This window comes from Centroberyx gerrardi, chromosome 2 (genome assembly GCF_048128805.1).
Source record: "Centroberyx gerrardi isolate f3 chromosome 2, fCenGer3.hap1.cur.20231027, whole genome shotgun sequence".
Classification (NCBI taxonomy): Eukaryota; Metazoa; Chordata; class Actinopteri; order Beryciformes; family Berycidae; genus Centroberyx; species Centroberyx gerrardi.
The window spans coordinates 23,922,298-23,942,410 of record NC_135998.1 but is presented as its reverse complement, the minus strand read 5'-3'; the positions used below and the strand labels follow the sequence as shown (position 1 = coordinate 23,942,410).

Sequence of the window (20,113 nt, the reverse complement as noted above, 5' to 3'; positions counted from 1 at the left end):
GGGAGCGATGGCAGCGCACAGACTGAGATGTACCTTCGACTCTGGTGGTAACCCGACCACGTGCTCAAAGGAGGAGCTATAGGCAGTTCAATAGGAGAGCAGGCGGAGAGGTAAACAGGCAACCAGGCACCTTGTTTCTTGAGTGTTTGTTTCTAACTAGGTCAGGCTGCACCAGTGGAGCTCCACTGTGCTGCTGTTAGAACACATCTGCCTATCTCTCTCTTTCACTCAGTTAAACTCAGTTCACTCGGCTTTATTGATATGGGCATTACATGAAGAGCATCGCCAGAGCTTCTAAAAACAATTGGTATACATAAAAAATAATTAAAAAAATATCAGTAAACACCTGTCTTGTGTACATGCATGCGTGTGCATATGTTACTGAATGAGGGTTGTGGCTTGCCCAGACCATTCATTGCAGGATGAGTATAAGTAGATCCATGTGTGGAGTTAGTGCTGATGTATAAACAAGTAATGATATTTAGGAAGAAACACTCAAATAAGACTAAAGAATAAAATTAACACCAAAAATAAGGAGTGCATGTTGGATGCAGAACCAAAATTACTCCTCCTCTCCTCTTAATCAGTTACTGGTGTGACTGGCAAAATCTACAATATTGACACAGAAGAACAATGCTGAAACAAGTGCATTGGCAGTCAGTAAAAAATCAATGGGTCGAATTTCCTAGTCTGTGATAGGCTATTATTTATTTATTTTTTCAGATCAGATTTTAATAAAAAGTGCATCTCTGACTCTCTCACTACCTCACCTGTCATGAAGCGCCCACATAATCTTTTCTGTTTTGGTGGGCAGGACTTGTTTTATCCTTTCTTTTATCCTTTCCTTTCTATGGCTAGGCTGTGGTGCATTCAGTCTGTTTGGTCAGGATCTGTCTCTGATTTATATCTCTTACAATGAAGAGATACTCTGTGAATTTGTATTCATGATTTAAGGCCAGGTAGAAATAAAGTTTGTTTTGTGAGTTTTCAAGTGTTGCCGATAGGCAGATAGGCAGTTAAAGGAAAAATCCACCCCCACTGTTATTTGAAAAATCAGTTATTTGCGATGTACCTTGCATTTCTGGACTAATTTTGTTGTTTGGTGGTGTAATATTTTTCTCTCATGAATAACCTGCCAAGATGACATCAAGTCAATATATTTCCAGCACATCTGCTGAAGTTTAATAGGAGAAAAGGTTTCAGCTGTCTAGTATAAAACATCAAAGGTAAATGTAAGTTTTATTGTCAGTCCCTCAGAATCAAAGAGAAAGGGCTTCTTTCTAGACTCACCATTTTTACACTGGCATTCAACAACCATACAGGGAGACAACCAACAGCTGAATGTAACAACCTCTTGCATGTTCTTTGGGGTTGTTGCAAAGCATTCTGGGAAATGTAGTAAATCACTGCTAAAGTAAAAGCAGGTGAAACAGGTTGAGGGAAAGTGGATACAACAAAAAAGTAAACACATCATTAAATAACTTCTGCAAAGCGTTGGAACATCACAAATTGAAGATCTGAGAAATGATTTTTCCTTTAATGTGTGTTTAGTTTCTGAGATCTGAGCTTCCTTGGAAGATCATCCTTTTAGTGTTTTTAAAGTTTACTGTCAGGTCTCAGTTCTGGCTCTAGTAGGTCCAGATGCTACTGTAGCCCTTGTTCTGTGGTTGACAGCAAAGGCATCTGCAACATTGTTTCCTGCTTGTTTAGGGTTAAGCCAGGAGATACAGATTGTTCCACCAGTCTTTAATGTAGACATTAAAGAGAGCTGGTGGCAAGCTGCTTCCAAGAATCCTTTACCTGGAGAGATATTAACCAATTTTACTCCACACTTTACACTGATTTTGATACTTAATGATACTTAATTAGTGTGTTTAGGGTGTAAACATGATCAGTAGTGTTGTGACTTGGTACTACTCCAGACATTGTGCCTGATAAGGAGAGACAGTGTTCAGGCATTGATGATGCCACACCTTCCCCAGGTTTTGTGGTTGTGCAGATTCCTCGGTAGTTGTTAGGGTTTTCTTTTTCATTGTAATTTGGTAAGTGAGAGGCAGATTGTTTTAAGCTTAATTTAATTTAAGCTTTTCCTGGATTTGTTTCTGTTCATGATTTTGTCCGTTAGGTGAAATTTGCTCACCCAGTCTTTCAAAGTAATTATGTTGCTTAAATTACTCTAGCTCAGAACAAACAAGGTTGGTGATTTGTGTGTGTGATTATATTTCTGAATTTGACTTTGTAAGCATAGGCGCAGTTTGGGGGGGAGCAGGGGGTTCACTGCGCCCCCTAGCGGCCTTAGGTCAAAATGTATTAAACAGAATTTAACATGCAATGTAATGCATTGTCCTATAATACAAACAATGGGGAGACAAGCATTGTATGATTCTTTTCCTCAAACATTGTTGGAGATTTGATTTCCCATGCTGTGATATCACGGCAGAAAACGTGGTGCAGAACTGTCACCAAAGAAAATAGCGGACATTTATGCCAGCTGGAAAAATAGCCGCCTTCCACATTCATTTCACATAGTGTTGAAAACTCTATGTCTGGTGTGGGTAATTTTTTAAAAAGAAAAAAAAAAAGTTATTGGAGAATGTTTTGCTGGTACAATGCCAAATTGTTCCACTCGGTTGTATTAAATGAAATGCAGTTTTGAATAATATAGGACTCTGTGTGTTATAATTACTAATTCAGCAGCCACAGGTATTGAGCCTATTGATAATGGACAGTTAACTTGGATTCTATATGTTCCTCATGCCATTTGCAGCTCCAAGCTGACATTTCACACTGCGCCTAAGAGCCCATTTATATGAGTCTGTACACATGTAGTTTTCAGAGCTCAGGTTCTGTTATTTTCTGTTGCATAATTCTTTTCAGATATACATTTAGGTGACAGTGGTTTGCTAGTGGTGTCTGTGGTTTGATAGTGAAAGCAGAGGAGAAGAGGTGGGGGTCCATGTCAGTGATTACATTGTCAACTTCACCAGTATGTGAAGTTATATATATATAGTTATATATATATATATATATGTGAACCTCCCTAACAAGGCCTTTGATTCTTGCCAATAAGCATATACAGACCTAAGTAACAGAAACGCAGTAGCCCTCTCCCAGTTTTGTTTACAACATGGTCTGGTCTGTTTGAGTAGTGGTGTCTGTGATGTAGCCAATAGAGCTGACTGTCCAAACATAAGGCTGTTGCAGCAAGATCCATTACATAAGACTCACTTCCTCATGCGTGGATGACCAGATGACCAGGTGGTCCAGCGCCCCAGGCCATGTGCCCCATGGCCTGGGGCGCTGGACCACCAAGGGCCCCGGAGTCCCCGGGTTAATGAGCAATATCTCACTAACTTCAATTGGAAATTGCACCCATGCAGACAAAATTATGTGATTGTAGTGAATAGCAATCTGTTGTGAGCCCACACTAATGCTAACTGTTCAGATTCCGGTCTCTATAACATTTAGTAATTCAAATTGTATATGAAGCAGTGGTAGTTGCTTCCCATGTCTGACATGACAACAGGGTGCTACATAGTGTCTGGACACGTTTCTACACAGAATGCCTTTGCTGAGAGGCCACTGTTTGATTGCTATTAATGTAAATGCAGCCTAATATAATTTATCATATAATTTACTACTGGAGGGTTACAGTTAGAGACCATAATAGCCAATTCATTAAGCTTCCTCATACCTCTCCAAAGGGCATGGCTGCCCATCATGCTAAAAGGCCAGGGGTAGGAAGGATGTGGTATGTTCTCTCCTCCTAATGACTAATGACAAGACAAAATCACTAGTGGGTCAGACTATCGTTGAGGGAACGATGTGGAGATGTGAGTCCAGACAGCTCAGTTCATCTCTGCCTACGCTTCCTTTCTGCGTCTGCATCCCCTTGCTCTCGCCAAGACTCGGGTCACACCAGAGAACAGAGCAACAACTGCTGTCCTCTCTGCTGCATACAGGGTCAGCCATTCTACTGGTCCTTCAGGCCATGGTGGTGGCACAGGTGTGCTCATCTCATCTCAAATCTTTTATTTCACTTCCTTGGAGAACTCAACACTCTCCTCACCCCTCATTCTTCTAGGTGACCTCAAACTCCCAACCTTCCCAGGGGTTCAATTCTATTGAACTATTTCTATTATTTCTTTCCTTTCAGCTTTTGATTCCAACCTTTCTGAATCTCTTCCTACTCACAAAGTTGGCAAGAGGCTTCTCTAGGGCCTGGTCCACTACTCCATGTAACTTCTTACCCCTCTTCATGTTCCTGACCACCACCATTTCCTACACTACTAACTGTCACCTGTGGTCTCTCCGTCCTTCCTCCCTTTCATCCTCTGTCCTCTCCCCACTCTCTACAGCAGACTGTTTTTTGTCTCTCTCCACTGACTCTGCCACCTCCACACATCTATCTGCTCCCTCATGCTCTTTTGACCCCCTCTGTCTTCTCTCCTGTAGACCTGCCCGCTTGTCCCCGCCTGCCCTTTGGTTTCCTGAAGCTTTGCAAATCGAATGTACAACCCTTCAGCCAGCAGGGAAAAAAAGGGCAAGACACTGACTTGTCAGATGACCTCTCCCACTTTCAAGTTCTCCCCTCCTTCTCTGCATCCAACTCTAGCTCCAGCTGTCTCAACCTTTTACCACTCTAAAAACCAATCTTCGGATTCTAAACCCCAGAAACTTTTCTCTATCTTCTCTCCGCTCAGTTCCTCTCCACCTACTGCTTCCTCTTATTCTGCAGAAGATTTTGTCACCTACTTTGAAAAGACAATTGACGACATCTGTGGTTCCTTCTCCCAGCTATCCTCTAGTCCTCCCTCTAAGCTGCCTTCAAGTCAGCTAGAGTTACTCATCTTCTTAGCAAAACCTATCCATGTGACATTAAAAATACAGGCCAGTATTGTTCCTCTTTTTCCTCTGATAAACTCTTGAATGTGCAGCCACGAAACAAACTCTGACAAGATCTCTCATAGAATAACCTGTTGGACGCCAACAAGTCTAACTTCAAGATGGCAATCATTGTTTTCCTACCATTGCCATGCCAATGAGTCTCAGCTTGAGGCTTGCTTGTCTAGCTGACATCTCCAGTTGGATGTCTGCCCATCACCTCGAACTCGGCAAGATTGATCTGCTCTTTCTCTCTGACAGATCCTGCCCTCTACAAGTCCTCTCTATCACCATTGATAAGACCATGACTCCAAGGTATGATACTAGACAAATATCTGTCGTGTGAGGCCCACAATGCAGCCACAACACAATCCTGCAGGTGTGGACTTCACAACATCCATCGAATCCAACCCTGCTGCACAGCTACTTGTCCAAGCACCTCCCGGCTGGACAACTGCAACTCCCTCCTAGCCAGCCTCCCAAAACTCTCTCTTAAGCCCCTGCAAATCAGAAGGAATGCTGCAGCCACCATGTCTTCAACTTTCCTTAGTTCTCGCACTCAACCTCAAACACACTGTCTGTCTGTGGCTGCTCATTTCGAATTCAAAACCCTGGTGCTGGCGTATAAGGCTGCGAAAGGGAGGCTCCACCTGGACTCCCCACTCCAGTCAGAACAGCAGAGTCACTCCCCATCTTCTGTTGTAGGCTGAAAACTCATCTCTTCAAGAAGTTCCTCACATCACTCTCTCACCACTGAATCATGTCCCCTCCCCCACATCTTCCTCCTTCACTTGCTCTAATTTGCTCTCATCAAAAAAAAAAAAAAATCTACCTCTCTCCTCAGGTCTTATTTCATATCTTTTCCTAGCACTTCAATCTAACAGGATCATTCTTTGGTTGCATATTGTCAGGGCACTATGTCTCTGACCCTTGCACTCCTTACTATCGGTTGCTTGTAATGATGGTGATCTGGATGGTGGAACTGCAAGCTTATTCTACTCTTCCACTCTGGATAAGAGTGCCAGCTAAATGCTTAATATGTCAGATGCAAATGTAAACATTGGTAAAGATAAAAGGCCGAGAATTTTGCTGTGTCATGTCGGAATAAAAGGCCTGGCTGACTCCCTTCACAAAGATTACACAGAGAGAGAGAGAGAGAGAGAGAGAGAGAGAGAGAAAATGAAATGAGAGAAAGAGAGGGTGAGCAGTAAAGTGGCATAGAGATAGGCCTGTTAGTGAAGTGGAAGTGGTGAGAAAGCATCTAGAGTCATCACCATGGCGATTTAGTGGGTCTGCAAGAGTCACTGAGTACCATCTGGACTGTCACTGCCACTGAACTCTTTTCAACTGGATGCGTGTGCATGTGTGTGTGTGTGTGTGTGTGTGTGTGTACACTCTTCTCTACTCTTTCCCACTTTACCTTTACTCCAATAGTTTTTTTATAGAGTGAGATCAAGTGTGCTTTGAATTCTGACAGTGTTTCAAGTACATAGTAAATAATATTGGTGCATATTAAAAAATTATAAAGCCTGTGACTGGAGTAGATTAAAGCGAGGGATGAATGAGTAAATGAGTGTTTGCATGCGCACTGAGCAGTTCTTTAAAGGGCTGAGCAGGGCACTGCTTTGATGGGGCGCTCAGTATTCCTGTCACGCCCGAGGCCCTATCCATTAGAGCTCATTACCCGAGGAGAGGATGAAAAAGAGGAGACCCTCAGCCACGCTCGTCCCAACCCCCAGCAGCCCCAGCAGGGTTAAACATCAACCGAGGCACCTGACCCCGCCAGCTGGGCAGGTGTCAACACCACGGGGACGCCTCCTGGAGTGGTTCTGCGGCAAATTAGGCAGATACTGTCGTAAAGTAGTCCTACTAGCCCAATGTACAGCAAAGCTCCATGGGATATGTTGATACGACAAGCTCCTAGTCTGAGTTGGTACACCGTATATCTCTGTTACCGGGCTGATAGTGTGTCTGTCCGTTTATCAAATCAACCACTGCTGCCTCTAATAAGAATGAAAATCTGTTCTTTTCCTTATATTGGTCTCACCTTTGAAAAATTAAATATTTATTAAAGAAACAAAGCTGTGATGGATTCAGCTTTGATTGCATTACTATGACAACAGCACTATTGCTCCATTTTGTGGGTGTGTGGGTGGGGGGCAGAAAGACGCACATTTTCTCCCAGCAAATGAGGGAGTAAATGCAGGCAAGTGGCCTGTTTTCTAACAGCGCTGACCTTAGTAGTGCAATGGAGGCCATGTGAAATCTAATTGCAGACTAACATATTATTATGTCACCTTGATTTGCACACCTCTCTGAGTTTGTGAGAAGGACTATGCTTTCAGCTTTTGTTGGGGTCAAATGGATTTTTTGTGTGCATACATTCAATTACTGCATCACTTCATCTGTTCAGCTTAAGAGATTTAGAAACAAGACTTTAATGTAATCATCTTAATAGATTAATGGTGTGATCTTAGCCCTGGCTATCGGTCTATGTGTGTCTATTTACTCCATAACCTATTGGCCTTTCTATCCAGGCAGGAGTAATTTCACTTTCAAGTCAATGAATTAAAATGACCAAATAGAAACTCCAGCTACACCACAGTTACACTCAGTTATTTCTGTAATTGGTTGGACATGACAAACCCCTCATGCCAAAGGTTTTTCTGTATTTAAATTCTGAAGAAAGGTATTTTAGAGCTATTTACAATTAACAACAAAGGCTCAATCCACTGTAGCAGTGAACATTTTTTGACACTTGGAAACACACTCATAAAAATGTCTCCCTGGCAAGTGCTAACCTTTCTCCAGGTTAGTGCTGATGCTTTTTGCTGCTCTATGAGTGGGGCTGAACTACCAAGACAAGCAGTGACCATGAAATAACAGTAATGCCCACTGCTAATGCACCAAAACAGCTCCTACAGGAGAATGAGTTTGTCCCTGATGGTTTAGTTAGGGCCTCTCTGTACCAGAGCCTCTTACCTTGGATAGCAGTTTGCAAAAATCATTCCGTTCACTCTCTACACTCTGGCGGGACACATTAGCATACAAAAACCCATACACTCACACTTTTGTGCATGCACAGGCACACGCAGGCACACACACTTGCTTGCACACACACTTGTGTGCCGGGACTTCAAAACTGAATAACCAGAAGAAATCTCTGTCCTTGAAGTAAATGAAGAGCACTCTATCCATGAGAGCAGGACAAATCAACCTTTTAATAACAACAGCTACCTCTGCTTAAGCACCTTAACAACCCCATCACACAACTCTTGAATTAATAAATTCCTCATTATAATCTCGAATAGGAGAGATATTACTGGGAAGCCTGATAATCACAAACAAATTAGAGGCATGAAGTTTGAAGATGTTATTGAGCAGTGAAGCCATCTTATCCGTATGGGAGACAGCTTAACAAAGCACAGTGGTAGGTGCAGCCCGCTCTGTGCAACCCATTAGTACACTGAGAACTCTGTTTCATCTACACCAAATCATGCTGATGCATTATACATGAGATGGCGAGAGAGGAGAGATGCAACGGAGAGAAGAAGAGAGATCCTGGCCTTTTTCTTGGTTGAGAGAGACACACTCTTCCTCTACCTAATTATATTGTCGCAATGAGCATGATGAAAACACTGCTGTTGTTTTTCTTCAGAATGGCAACAGATTTGTAACTGGGTCTTTGATTGTTGTCATTGCTAAGTCATTAAACATTATCTGTTTGGATAGTGTCCAGCTCCATATCCTGACCATGTGTGTGCATATAGTGTGCCGTTAATCATCATGGACAAACAATGAAACAATGCATGAACGCATGAGGAGACCATGTCGTCAATGGATGAAAAAAAGAAGGAGGCAACGGCTGAATGGATCAATAATCCATTCATCAGTTCCCTCGCTGACAAATGAGTCAGAGAGAAAGAGCGATTGTATCTTTGTGCACATGAGTGTGTGTGTGTGTGTGGGTGGGTGGTGGGTGGGGGAGTAAGTGTGTGTGTACATGTGATCAATAAGCATGTGATGGTGTAGGCTCATGGTGACTCTCCTTTGATCCCTCACTCTCCCGGCCATTCAGCATCAGGGGGAGGAGTACTGGTGGAACGACTGGACAGAAGGAGAATTAAAAGACAGGAGGAAGGGGAAAGAAGAGGAAAACGAGAAAAGAAGTATAAGCAAATGATGACAAATGTGAAGAAGGGAACAAGAGGAGGGGCGAGGAAGAGGAGAACGTTGGTGCAGCGGCATGAAATGATGTAGAGAAGGCAGGGAGAGGAGAGAACAGTGAGCAGTGGATTGGGTTTAATCTAGCAGAGAACTCCATCTCCAAACAACACTAATGACACATAACTATTACTAAGAGAGAAGAAGCAGGGAGGACAGAGGAGTGAAAGGGAGGGAGGGGCGAAGACAGAGATGGGTAGAAGGGATAGAAGGTATAGAAAGGACTGCAACTGGAAGGACTAATGAGAGAAAAAAACACAGATGGACGAGAGAGACAAATGAAATAGATAAAAGAGCAAGAATAGGAGAAAAGAGGCAGGGGCATAGAATAGGGAGGTTTGATGGAGGTTGGGGGTTGGAAGAGAAAGAAAGTGAATCAGTGAGTCAGTATGTGAGCAAGTGAGATGTAGAGGGAGATGGGGGGGGGGGGGATATTACAGTCAGACCACCTGGGGAATGTTTACTGAATTTAATAACTCTAAATGTCATCACTTTATTGGATTTATGGATGAATGTCTCTCTCTCAGTATGCATGCCTCTCTCTCTCTCTCTCTCTCTCTCTCTCTCTCTCTCTCTCACACACACACACACACACACACACACTTGAGTACCCCCACCTGCAACAATTACCATGGTGGTCATTAGTATTGCTTTATGTGGGGGTAATGGAGGGTTTGCACTGAGGGCTCAAGACTCCTGTTACAGGCAGCCTTTCTGAGTCAGTTGGGAACGCTTTTCGCAACACGCTGAGAGCATTGCTTCACATTTAACATGCTACACAAAGCAAAACACACAAAGCAAATGCGCTGAGCAGACTGTCTGACTGAGAAGACTGCAACTGGGGAGAGGAACTGGGAGGGAAATAAGGAAGTAATAAATCGCATCGGCCATTTTATCCATCTGCTGTGATTCAGAGCTTAAGTCTCTGAGTGACGGCAGAAAAAAGCTTTACTGCTGTGATACAGGAGCAATCTTTCCATAAAAAGGCATGAGTCATTAGTGCACACAGTGCTGAAAACTGCACTCACTCAAACACACACACACACACACACACAGACACACAAACACACACACACAGAGACAAACACAAACTTCAGTCCATCCTAACAGAGGGATGCTTCCCACACAGCAAGTAAGCTACTGCTAGAATAGGTACTGCAAAGCACACACACACATATACACACGCAGACATGTAATCACACAATCAGTCAGGTTAAATCCAATCACATTGGACCACTGCAATTTTCACTGCATCCATACAGACAAATATTCACATTACAGAGAAAGGGGCTGGATAGATGGAGAGGGAGGCACTGTAGACAGCCATAATGTCAAAATGATTTGGGTATTGAGTGAAGCTGTAGAGGAAAGAGACACCAGGTAAAACGTGGGTGTTTTTGTGTGCGTGCACACACGCGCGCCTGTGTGTGTATAAAACGGAGGGCGATACTTTGTTGGTGCGGCAGCACAGTGTGAGCCCAGAAGGAGCACTGCACCGTCAACATCAGTCATGATCCATTACACACACACACACACACACACAAATATACACTTGTACATGTACGTTTCCCCTAGTGTCTCTTCCCTCCACTGCATCAGTTAATACCCGAATCATTTTTTGACATCATCGCCATGGCTGTCTATGGTACTATACCCTCACATCAACCTTTGTCTCTCTGTCTTCACACACACACACACACACACTTAGCTCAACTGAAGCATTTTTGCTTGTGTGCTTAATGAGACAAAGACCGTGCAGAGATGGCCCTGCATTACAATAGCCAGCGACATCTGGCATGATGCAACGGAGAGGAAAGCAGCAAAGAGAGAAGGGAGAAGGTGGGGAGAGAGAAGAGAAAGAGCGAGAGAGGGGGACATGACTGAAAATAACATAGCACTGGATAATAATTAAGATCAGTTTCCAAGTGCTTACATACATTTAATGCAGCAGATTGAATCTAATGAGTGCTGCTAATGTGGCAAGCACAGTGTGAGACTCATGTTCTCCATGCAGATCTATATTGCAGTCCGCATTCTGGGAACCATTAGACACAGCTGTTTATAGAAAGCCTATGGAGTGTGAGAATTGACCTCAGCTTCCTTTTGTCAGTGAAGGTCCATTAGTGACTCCCCCCACGCGCACACAACACACACAAACACATTCATGCACACACACATACACACACACACACGCACACACACACACACACACACACACACTAATCGGTTCCTGTGCAGTGGTGACAGTGTGCTACAGCTGCTTACTGCTAGTGAATAAAACATTGATATTCACAGTGACAGAATTCACAAAGTCCACAGTGTATCCTACACTACACAAACTACAGTATGCTATCAATTAATCTGTGTGATCAACTGGAGTAGAAAACACATACAGACGTCTACCTTGTAGTGCTGTCATCAGTGTTTTCAGCAGCGTCAATGGAAGTGGGATTATGTTGGCCTGGTATTCAGACTGAATGGCCATTTCGTCTTTGCAAAGAAAATATGTTGGTTAAGAGGGAGACTTCAACAAATATTATTCTGCAGAAACGCCAACAAAAAACCAGTGCACAAACGGTTCAAACTTTAGTCCCGCCCACAAAGGCGCTGATTGTTTCTCCAAGCTACAGCAAGCTAGACGAGAGCAAGACTCTCTGAATCGCTCAACAAAATCTGGAGAGTGGGCGGGACGTGATTCAGGAGTCTGGAACCAGGCTAGGATTATGTGTCTGTGTGTGTGTGTGTGTATACAGCAGTGGTGCCTAGCGCCTTGGAGTGAGCTCAGAGAGATGAGGTTTTGTATAAATGTGACAAAAATAAAGCTAAGAAAAACACTTCTGTATTCAATAGCATTCAATAACATGGGTGTGTATTTTGTGTTATTGTTTGTTTTTTACATGTACAAAATGGATGTGTGCCTTATCTATATACTGTATGAATGTGCATGTGTGAGGTTGTGTGTGTGTGTGTGTGTGCGCGTGTGTGTGAGTGCTGTAGTGTATTTAGCTGTGTACTGGGTTGCTGAGTATTCAACTTCCATGCCCAGAGGATTCACTGTGGGGTGAGTTTCAGCATCAGTATCACAGTAGTATGCGGAGTTAAGTAATAATAAATAATATACTGTATGTATACAATTTGCTGTACAACTTCATGTATAATATAAATTACATTTACGCAGAAACATTCAAATAATTTGTTTGTGTGTGTGTGTGTGTCACATGTTGCTGTGTGCCTGCTCTGCTGTCTATGGGAGCGTTCAGTGTGTCCAGCCTCTGATTAGCAAAGATGAATATTTCATCTCAGAGGTCCAGCTGCTCCTCATCTACAGGTCGTTCTCCTGAGAAGGGGCCTAACACTGTCATCACAGCTAGTGGCACAGACTGGGAATGTGTGTGTGTGTGTGTGTGTGTGTGTGTTTACTGTGTAGTAAGTAGTATAGAAACTGTGAATGTACGTATATATACATAACAAGTTAGGGCTATAGAGTGAATGTTTGTGTGTATGTGCAATACAATGAATTCTGCATACTCCCTGGATGAATATAGGCATGTACTGCATCTCTCATGTTCAAGGCTGCGCATCTGCACGCCAGGGACTTTTCAGAGCACAGGATTCCACATCTCCCTCCCTCCCTCCCTCCCTCCATCTCTCCTCCCGTCTCATCATCTCTCTCTCCTCCTCTGCCAGTTCCCAAGCCTGTCTTCTTCTCCAGTGTTTTCTGCCCTGTGGGGAGGCTGCTCCCCGGCTGACAGGGAGTGTCACCGACTCCTCTCACAGCACATTACTTTCTCATTCTCCCTCTCTTTCTCTCGCTCTCACTCTCTCACTCTCTTTCACACACACACACACACACACACACACACACACATGGATCTTGCTAATGGCACAAACTGTACCAGGGAGAGGGAATGTATCAAAGTGTCTTCTCACATCCCCAGACAGTAGAAGAAGAGAGAAATGCCATTCTGGTGGTATCACTCTTTTGGATATTTATATGGGCTAGGGATGGAAATAGTAGAGCGCACGTGTGTGTGTGTGTGTGTGTGTGTGTGTGTGTGTGTATGCGTTTCTGTGTTATACCCTGCGAGATAAGACACCTCCTGGACATTCCAATTTCCCGTCCGATATTTGCCTTCTTCACTGAGCGCTTTATCAGAGGGAAACACATAAATGCTGATAAGTTTGGTAACCTTACTACTGTTTGAGAATAGAGAGAAAAGGAGCGGGTGGCGAGGATGAAATGGGAGGGGGATGAGTTTGAAATTGACAAAACGGGGGGGGGCTGGAAAGATAGACGCTGCAGATAAAGTGGGTAGTAGCACGAGAGGGAATGAGGAAAGACAGTGGGACAAAAAAAGGGTGAGGAAGCATGAGCTCATTTTGTCCGACGATGCCAGAGGAACAGTTCACCGTGTTCCACCCTGAACAATCGGTGGTGTTCCCTTGTGATAGTTTGACAGTGATGTTAATGCCTCATTAAAAGTATGGAGAGAGGCAGGAACTCGGCTCCAAGTTCTGAACCAAAGCCATGGAACATCTCCTCAAACGCAGTACCTCCATTAATTAAACCCCACAGATGGACACCTTGGCTTATTTCCAAACGCAGCGAAGATAGGCTAAACGTGCCAGGCTCGATAGCTGTTGCTGGAGGATACGGGGAAAGATTGACAATCAGAAATTGCGAGTGAGCAGGCGATGCAATTACAAGCCAACTTAGCATGGTCTGGAATTCTAATTGACATCGTTAGGCAAGTGCAAATGTTTGCTAAGCGGCTAACCTCTTGAGAAAATTATGGGAACTTATTAAAAACTGGCAATTATCACAATTGCACTATCATGCCTGGGGCAAGGCAGCATCACATGGATAGCGCTGGAGGGAGAAGACTCCACACAGATCTGTATGGATCAGATTCTGAGACCAAAGATGGCAGGGATTGATAGAAATCTTGAGTGTGTGGCAGCATGGTGAGACAAAGCAAAGTGGAACCTGTGTGTGTCAGTAAATGTCTGACAGTTACACATAAATCACATTTCTACAATATGAACACAAACACACGCAAGGATGCACAGCCCTCATTTAAGTAATACAACTCCGCTAAAAGCAGACAATGCCATGACACAAGGTGGGGAGAGCAGATCCATCATGTGAAGAGAGAGAGAGAGAGAGAGAGAGAGAGAGAGAGAGAGAGAGAGAGAGAGAGATTAGACGTGACAGATTGGAGAGTGAGGATTCACTGGTTTTCACAACACAACGACAACACAAGCATGTCAACACTGACCTCAATAACCAGCCATCAGTCAGAGAGATGCATCCAAACAGAACAGACATATGGACAAATCCAAACACACCCACACACGGCAACATACACACACACACACACACACACACACACACAAGCACCTACCTGTCATTGTCGACACTCCTGAAGCCAGGAAGGATGTGTCTGAAGCTGGAATTGCGGTCAAGTTTGGGTTGACTCTTGGTCCGCTTTATCGAGCCCTTCAACCTTCGACTTAGAAAGCCCTGAGAGGGAGAGAGAGAGAGAGACAGAGAGAGAGAGAGAGAGAGAGAGAGAGACAGAGAGAGAGAGAGAGAGAGAGAGAGAGAGAGTCAGTGGTACATAGTCAACAGTAGTTTATAAGGGAACTCTCTGGGATTAAGCTCAATTCGGCTGCAGTACAGTACATATCAACACATTTACCCTCCACATCCTAAATTTAGAGATAGCGAATGAAAAGGGTAATGAGTGAGTACAGACTGTCATATCACAATGAGAGCGATGTTCAAGGTCTGGAAGGTCAGGACAAGGTCAAACACATTGTGTTCCCTCAATACAAACAGACAAAACTACTAGCAACATCAAACACATTTGCTGCTAGAGGTTTGAAAAAAGAAGATTCTCTCAAAGAGCAAAAAGTTAGCGAGTAAAATTTATGGCACAAAGGGAGATCATTTCCCATAGCTCTCTTGCCACCGGTGTTTGAGACAATGCTGCTCAAGTAACAAAACTTATGAGGTAGGAGCATTGTATAAGTTTTGTAATCATATTCTTCATGCACTCATTCCACTGCTATTCCCTTTTATTAGTTTTCTCATTCTTCTCTTTGTCTGAGTCTGTGTGTGTTTACTTCTTCTACATCTGCAATCACACTCCCCCAAGCACCTCGCCGTTTCCATAGCAACTGTTGGCTGGCTTTAAGAGTGAGAGAAGATGAACAAGAGAGGAGATGTGGCACAGGAATTGCAGGATAAAGATAGAGCAAGTTTTTAGAGGACAAAAAGCTTCTTTTTTTCCCCTGTTTCACAGCAGGGACATAAAGGGACAAGAAGAAGAAGAAGAAGAAGAAGAAGAAGAAGAAGAAGAAGAAGAATGGTGGAGAGAGAGAGACAAGAGAGCAGATATAGAACCTGAGGAAAGACAGAACTTAACAAGTGAGCCTGTACATAGGAGAAGGTACTGTAGGGCAACGGTTCTCAACCATGTACCATCGAGGCCACACACACACACACACACACGCACACACACACACACACACACACACACACACCTCTGACAAGACGGTGACAGACAGCAGACCACATACAGACCTCCCTCTTTCCCGGGCAGTCCATTAACACACCTGTATAATTACCACCTGCTGTGTGAATGGGTCGCCAGGGGCAACAAAAGACGAGGGGTAATTAGAGAGTGACTTCCAGACTGCCTGCCAGCTGATCACAGAGGAGCCACAGCATCCTGATGAACAACACCTGTCATCATGCAGCACTCTGGACGGGGAACAAAGACTTACCCCTGTCAGTCAGTTTACACGCAGCCAATCATAGGAAGTTACTGGAAGAGCGCTTGAGGATGATGCACACGCCTGTCTCAAAGTTTCGTTAGTGCGTGTGCTTACATGACCAAAAAAATATGCTGATGGATGTACTGGTATTGTAGCTTTTTGATGGCCTTGGGAAAATACTAGATACATAAAATACATACATTATTTATGGCATCATGTCACCTTGGAAATGGTGGAAACTAGAATTCATCCCTTACAAAAAAAGTTAGTGTGAAAACCCACATGTGACTTCAAAGCACATGTGCTTTTTGGACACATGTTGGTTTTCATATGTGAACATGAGGATTTTCCCATTTCCCATGTGAAAATGACATTTTCACCTGTGAATTATGTCTTTACATATGAAATGAAGTGAAAAAAAATGTGGAAATGTGGAAAAAACACTTCACCTATGAATTGAAATGTTCACATCTAAAGTAAAAACTGTCATGTGATGACCGAATACAACTTGAAAAAAAAAAAGTTCACATAAGAAAACTTTTTTGAACTGATATCATATCTCCACCAACATGTGTCCGAAAAGCACATGTGCTCTGAATTCACGTGTTGGTTTTCACATGTGACTTTCTCGCTTTTTTGTGTTCATCTACCTACTGTACATCCTTTTAATATTCTCGTCTTCAGGGATCTCTGAAACATACAGAGCATTCAGTGAGTCAGTTTCAGAAAAGGGTATGTGGTTTTGTATCGCCACATGGAGGAAATGTTACAGTATATAATGGGATTCTTTGTTCTTTGTACTTTAATTACCTAGTTATGATGCTCCTTGTTGATTACCAATATCCTGTAAGCAATGGCTATAGTGTGCACACTGCAAAGTGACTGGACTTCATGGCTAAGTTCTGTCTCAGTTGAGCTGAATCTGACGTAGAATACCATACAGTCCCACAGATAAGTGGGTAGGAAAAAGTTTACTTAAGCCTGCTCAGGGGCTATTAGCTAAATGGACAGAACTAATAAGAATTTGTTCTCAAGTGATGTGCCTGGTAAAAAAAAATAAAAATAAAAAATACTGATGGTATGGAGGTCTAGACAGGGCCACTTTCTGAAGCAAACTATGACTCACTCTCTTAAGGATTAGCTTGTATAAATATGACAAGCAGCACCAGCTAGCATGCATCCTTCACTGTGTATGTGTGTCAGAGTGTGTGTGTGTGTGTGTGTGTGTGTGCGCGCGTGTGCGTGTGTGTGTGGGCATGTGGTCGGATTAGCCCGGGTGCCATTCTAAACACTGAAAAATATGAGTCAGCCTCTGTGCACTTTTTATATTACTGCCTTCCACTGTAACAAGGCATCTGTCTTTATTTAGCAGCACCGTCAAATCGGCTCTTTCAACAGCTCGACATGCAGGCTATAACCAACAGGAGGCAGAAAGAAGGAGGAAGGGAAGGAAGGAAAGGAGAGGCAGGAGTTTTTGATCCAGTCTCCTGAGAATCCTGAGAAAGTTTGCGTGGCTGCAGAAAATACAAAACACACACGTGACATGTACGCACAAACACACACACCTCTCCTCACTTCTTTCTATCCTCATCCGCAATCCCCTCCAAATTCACAGTAATTCCATGCCTCGTCCCTCTTTAGCCCTCAGAGAGTGTGGCGCCTGCTGCTGTTGGCATGCATGGCTAACAAATTAAAATGCTTCTCTTTCTCCCATCCAGAGAAACAAGTCAGAGAATAGAACCCTGTCCCTGTAGGCAAGCTGGGATGATTAGTGGCTGCTTGCTCTGTTTTTACTCCTCTCGTTCCCCTGATGGATGGACCCCACACTGGCGAACAGAGAGAGAAACAGAAGGAGAGGCAGAGAGAGGGAGAGTGAGAGAGAGAAGCATGTGGAAATAAATTTGGCTTGGATTTGTTATGCCTTGGACCCACATGAACCTATACCTTTACTGTTCCTCCTCATTATGTTGTATTCCTCGCTCTCTCGCTGTCTTTGTTCTAACTTTCACTCTCTCCAGCTCATACGGACAAGCAGTGTAAAATGATTTCAAGTGCTTTGTAATTCTGCCAGTTAAAGCTACTGGAAGACGATTGCAGAGGGTAAAGATCAGAAGACGTGAGCAGCCAATTCCGCCACTGAAAATCTCAGTCAGTAAGAATGACTGGTGCCTATATTAACACCAGATTCAACCCCATGGGAAGCAAAGCAGAGAACACTGCAAAGGGCGAGCATTTATTTCACCTCCAGCATATGGGGAATGGGTGAGAGAGCAAAGAGGAAGAGAGAGATGCAGGGAGAGAGAGAAAGATGGGAGGTCAGAGGGAAAGAGGGATACAGAGACAGAGAGGGAGAGAGAGAGAGAGAGAGAGAGAGAGAGAGAGAGAGAGAGAGAGAGGACAGAAATAGAGGTGAGACCAGTCAGAAAATTGAGAAAATGACAGTGAGCCTGCCAGAGAGGAATGAGCTAAAGAAGCGGGATAAATGGAAAAAGTGGAGTACAATGTGGAGGTGGCAGAGCATGAATTGATAGAAAAAGCAATAGAATGAAACAGAATGAGTGGAAAAGTGAGAAGAAAAGTACAACAAATGAGTGAGAAGGTCGCTGGTAGATCGGGGGGTGGGGGGGGGTGGGGGGGGACACGGCATTAGAGAACAAGGGAACAGTTTAGAGATACGGCTCTACTGGAAGTAGGAGAGGGAGCTGGAGCAAGAAACAAGAGGGGGTTGAGAGAGAGAGAGAGAGAGCTAGAGCGAGAGAGAGGGAGAGAGAAAGAGAGAGAGAGATGGCCCAAATGAGCTCAAAAACACTGTTGAAGACTTTCATGAAGCACTCAACTGAAATGAAAAAATGAGTCTAATTAACACCTTCCAGAACTCAACCTACACAGCAGTGCTCAGTGATATCACCTCTCTTTTCTAAAGGGCAGCATCCATTGCTAATTTAACCAAAAAAGAGACATGGTGCTAAGCTTAAGAAACAAAGTAGGTCAGAAGAATGGTTTGATACTAAGTGTAGAAATATCAGGAAAAAATTGTGAAAGCTTTCAAATCTGAAACAGAGAGAACAGAATAACATTGAAATACGCTCCAAGTATCTTCAACTCCTAAAACAATACAAACGCACCATAAGACAAAAGAAAAGTATGAGAAGCTTGGTGATACTGAAGGAGCTGTGGATGAGAGGCAGTTCTGGGACTTGTGGAAGTTCAGTGCTGCAAAACCACAAGCACCAGCAGTACAAAATGGAGATTTGTTGGGACCATTTCATGAAACTTTACACAAATATTCAGAGCAATTACCTTAATCAATGCCAAAAGGATATGCAAAACAAATCCTTGAATCAGTCATCAAAAACAACCAAAACCCATCAGGTTAGTAACAATGAATTGGCTGAGAAACGTCAATCCCTGAAACCAAACAAAGCTTGTGGCCCTGATAACATCAGAAATTAAATGTAAAAAAAATAGCACACCTGAACTTAGTGAAGCAATTCTGAAATCCACAAAATCCACAAAATCCACAAAAATGGCGACTGAGATGACCCAAATAATTATAGCGGAATTTGTATTAACAGCAACTTGGGGAAAGTATTTTGTTGCATCCTAAACACTAAACAAAGACTCCTCAAAGAATCTAATTATATTAATAAATGCCAAATTGGATTTCTACCTAACCACTGCATCACAGACCATATATTCACAAGGCTGCAAATTAAGTCCAACCTTATTCAACATCTATATAAATGGTCCAGCAGAAGAGTTGGACCGGTCAACAGCTCCCTGGTTTTACACTGTTAAGACACTGAGGTTAAATGTTTACTGTATGCTGATGATCTGGTCATCCTCTCAACAACCAAGGAAGGTCCTCAGCATAATCTCAATATATTAGAGGAATATTGTAAAAACTGGACATTGATAATAAACATGCAAAAAACAAATATCATGATCTTTAAAAAAAAAAATCCAGATCACAACAGAAAGAATAGACTTTTAAATTGAACACCCCTATTGAGCCTGAAAACATACATATTTAGGCCTGATAATATCTACATCAGGAAACTTCAATGAGGCTGGAAGGAGTTTAAAAGAGAAGGCTAGGAAGGCTATACATGTTGTCAGAAAGAAGCTTTTAAATGTAGACATCCCTGTAAGGATTTGGTAAAAAAATATTTGAGTGTTAATGCAACCTATTGCTTTGTATGGGAGTGAAGTTTGGGGCTCT

At 43.2% G+C, this 20,113-nt stretch overlaps 1 protein-coding gene across 3 annotated transcripts in view; it reads right to left on the bottom strand.

Moving 5' to 3' along the window:
* The window catches only part of dab2ipb (DAB2 interacting protein b), a 126,994-nt gene that overhangs the window by 59,443 nt on the left and 47,438 nt on the right, over positions 1-20,113 (bottom strand). For all 3 annotated transcript variants that reach the window (XM_078286326.1, XM_078286325.1, XM_071924030.2), the window contains exon 3: positions 14,514-14,632. In XM_078286326.1, coding sequence (XP_078142452.1) covers positions 14,514-14,632 — 119 coding nt within the window. The remainder of the gene's footprint in view (positions 1-14,513; positions 14,633-20,113) is intronic.